General features: G+C 48.0%; 1 protein-coding gene across 3 annotated transcripts in view; it reads right to left on the bottom strand.

Annotated features, from left to right (window-relative positions):
- Window positions 1-657: 657 nt before the first annotated feature.
- The window catches only part of LOC310807906 (kinesin heavy chain-like), a gene marked incomplete at both ends in the record, with an annotated part of 17,538 nt that continues 15,388 nt past the window's right edge, over window positions 658-2,807 (bottom strand). Inside the window, 4 exons of one of the 3 annotated variants that reach the window (XM_083674560.1) lie at window positions 658-736; window positions 877-984; window positions 1,304-1,475; window positions 1,820-2,036. In XM_083674560.1, the coding sequence (XP_083530686.1) occupies window positions 658-736; window positions 877-984; window positions 1,304-1,475; window positions 1,820-2,036 (576 nt within the window). Of the gene's footprint in view, window positions 737-852; window positions 985-1,303; window positions 1,476-1,819; window positions 2,037-2,807 lie in introns of all 3 variants that reach the window. The other 2 variants (XM_083674559.1, XM_083674561.1) reach the window with 2 other exon arrangements.

Here is a 2,807-nt window from a genome sequence, read left to right as displayed (position 1 = left end):
AGACACAGGTGCTACAGGAGAGAAAGTAGCAACTACCTGGACAATGACATCATAACGCTAACACACAACAGTATCATAAACATTACATGACATCTGACAGTTAATGCCAGGTTATAAACTGTCATAACACATGCAGTAGATTTTCAAGCTATGCTAAACTAGCAGAGCACGACATGCAGAGTGAGATCCTTTGTTATAAGCTGGCATAACATTAAGTTTAGGATATGTAGGTGTCAGGACTTGGTTATGAAGGCGTTATGTCAGCCTTATGATGCCAGTGTCATAGTAAAAGTAAAGTGGGGTCTGTACAGACGTAACATTACACATAAACAGTGCTGGTCATTACCTCTACTGGAGTACACACAATGTGTTCTAATGACGGGAGCGGGTGTCATAGTGGTTGTCATAGGAACATGGAACATGGGGCGGGGTTATAAGACTGGGGTGTGGGAGGGGGGGCTACTGGAGGTCAGGGGAGGCTAATCCACTGCATGCAGATATCATATATGGGAGAGAAGTCCTTAAATACAGTGTTTGGTCATCTGTGGAGAAAGCACAAAAAAGGGATGGTTTAGATTATTTCAAACAAGGGACAGGTGTGTGTGTCTGTGTGTGTGTGTGTGTGTGTGTCTGTGTGTGCCAGTATTTACCATGGCATTAACTTGCAGCGGTCTCCTGCTGAATGATGTACATTCTGGCTGGGTCATCCACCTCGCTGCCACAGTGCACATCACTCCTGCACACACACACACACACACACACACACACACACAAACTGTGTTATAAAGATAACCATTGTACCATTGAACATAGCACTCCTACACATTCTACCTCCACCAGCCTCCCCTATACTCAATATAGCAGACAGGACAGTACCTGTTGTCATTGATATCTCTGGCGTTTCCATTGTCTATGTTGAGAGGATAGGAGTCCAGTATGTCTGTAGGTCTGGCTGCTCTGTAGCCCAACGCTGTGGACACTCTGCTCAAGCCACACAACAAAACACAGTCACACCCTAATACAACACATGCTACTACATATACAGTGATTATGAATGTTTGCCACTTGGTTATCAATGAGGCTGATTTAGTTTAGTACGGTTGATCGATTTACACAGACAAGTATGCGTTAAAAAAAGGTAGTTGTGAACCCCATATGGGCACACACATGCACATGCACATGCACACACACACACACACACACACACATCCTCTCTCTTACCCTCTCTGTCGGACTCTAGCAACTAGAGTTATTGATTAGGCAGGGGGGGTGGGGGGGTGGGGGGATGGGGGGAGCGACTCACGTGTTGGTCTGGACGGAGCTGGGGGCAGCACAGTTGGAGGCGGTGGTCTGGTCCGTCAGGGCCTTCTGGAACAGAGCGTTACTGTAGGTGTTGACGGTCTCGCTGCTGGAGCGCGTGTAGAAGGGGTTGGTGGGGGAACACACTGGCAGCTGCTTCGGTCTGATGGGCTTGGCTGCAGAACCACAACACAGAGGTTAACTCATTTAGCGCGAGGGTGAATAAAGTCGCCCCAAATTGACAACATTCTAGAGTGCCAATAGTTGACTTTATTCACCAAAAATGCATAAATTAGGATGCTTCATTTTGTATCCAATCAAAGTAAGCTCCACTCAGAAACCAACTGCCATCTTATTTTTCCTCATGTTTGTCATAATAATCTTCTATCCCAATAACCAATGATGCATATTAAACACTCCATCATCTAACAATCTTGTATGGAAGCCATTTGAATATTATCATCAGTGTGTGTGTGCATATGGATGTGTGTGAATGTGCGCAAGTGTGTGGGTGCAATACCGATTTGTGCAGCATGGGGGCGCCTGAGAGCGTTCTTGCTCCTCATGGCGTCTTTGATGCGGTCAACCTCCTGCTGGTAGCGGCGGCGGTCCATCATGGCGCCCTCCTTGGCGTCTCTCAGTGCCGTCTCCAGGGCCTTAACTCTCTCAGCAGTAGACCGCAGACGTTTCTCCAGCTTTGGAAGCTCACAACGCAGATCTGCATTGTCACGAACCAGCTGGAGAGAGCAGGGAGGGGGAGGATGAGGAGGAGGAGAGAGGGGGAGGAGGAGGAGGAGGAGAGAGAGGGAGGGAGGAGAGAGAGGGAGGAGAGAGGGGGAGGAAAGAAGGGGAGGAGAGAGGAGGAGGAGGAGAGAGGGGAGGATGGGTAGGAAAGAGAGGGAGGAGAGAGGGGTAGGAGAGAGAGGGAGGAGAGAGGCAAGAGAGAGGTGGAAGAGAGAGGAGGACAGGGGGGGAGGGAAGAGGGGGAGGGGGAGGGGGAAAGAGAAAACAGAGAAAGAAATAGAGTGAAACCAGAGGAGAAAGAGAAGGGGGGGTAGAGAGCGAGATACAGAGAGTGAGGAGAGTAACAAGAAAGAACAGACAGAGACAAGAAAAGAGAGAGATAGCTATAGCAAGGACCGCACTAAATGAGGACCTGGATGAAACTGCGATGCCAGATTGAGAGAGGTAAAGGGAAAGAGAGGAGAGGAGACTCAACTCTCCACACAAACTACGGTGTCCCTGAAGTGTCTAAATTGATCTTTGGCTTCTCTCATACCCCTTACCATGACATCTGACTGATTGCATTCACATCAATTATGATTTTGTCCTTTTTTTCCTCAGGGTTTCATGCCAATCTACACACACATACTCTTATCCCTTATCCCTCTCCCTCTCTCTCTCTCTTTCTCTCTCTCTCTCTCTCTCTCTCTCTCTCTCTCTCCTTAGCTCAAACACTCTCTTTTACTCAAAAGAACTGCAGGCAAAGGAATAGAGTTAGCGAAACA

This window comes from Argentina silus, assembly GCF_951799395.1.
Source record: "Argentina silus genome assembly, chromosome: 8".
Taxonomy (NCBI): domain Eukaryota; kingdom Metazoa; phylum Chordata; class Actinopteri; order Argentiniformes; family Argentinidae; genus Argentina; species Argentina silus.
Note: the sequence above shows the minus strand (reverse complement) of the source record. Positions and strands in the feature narration are given on the sequence as shown.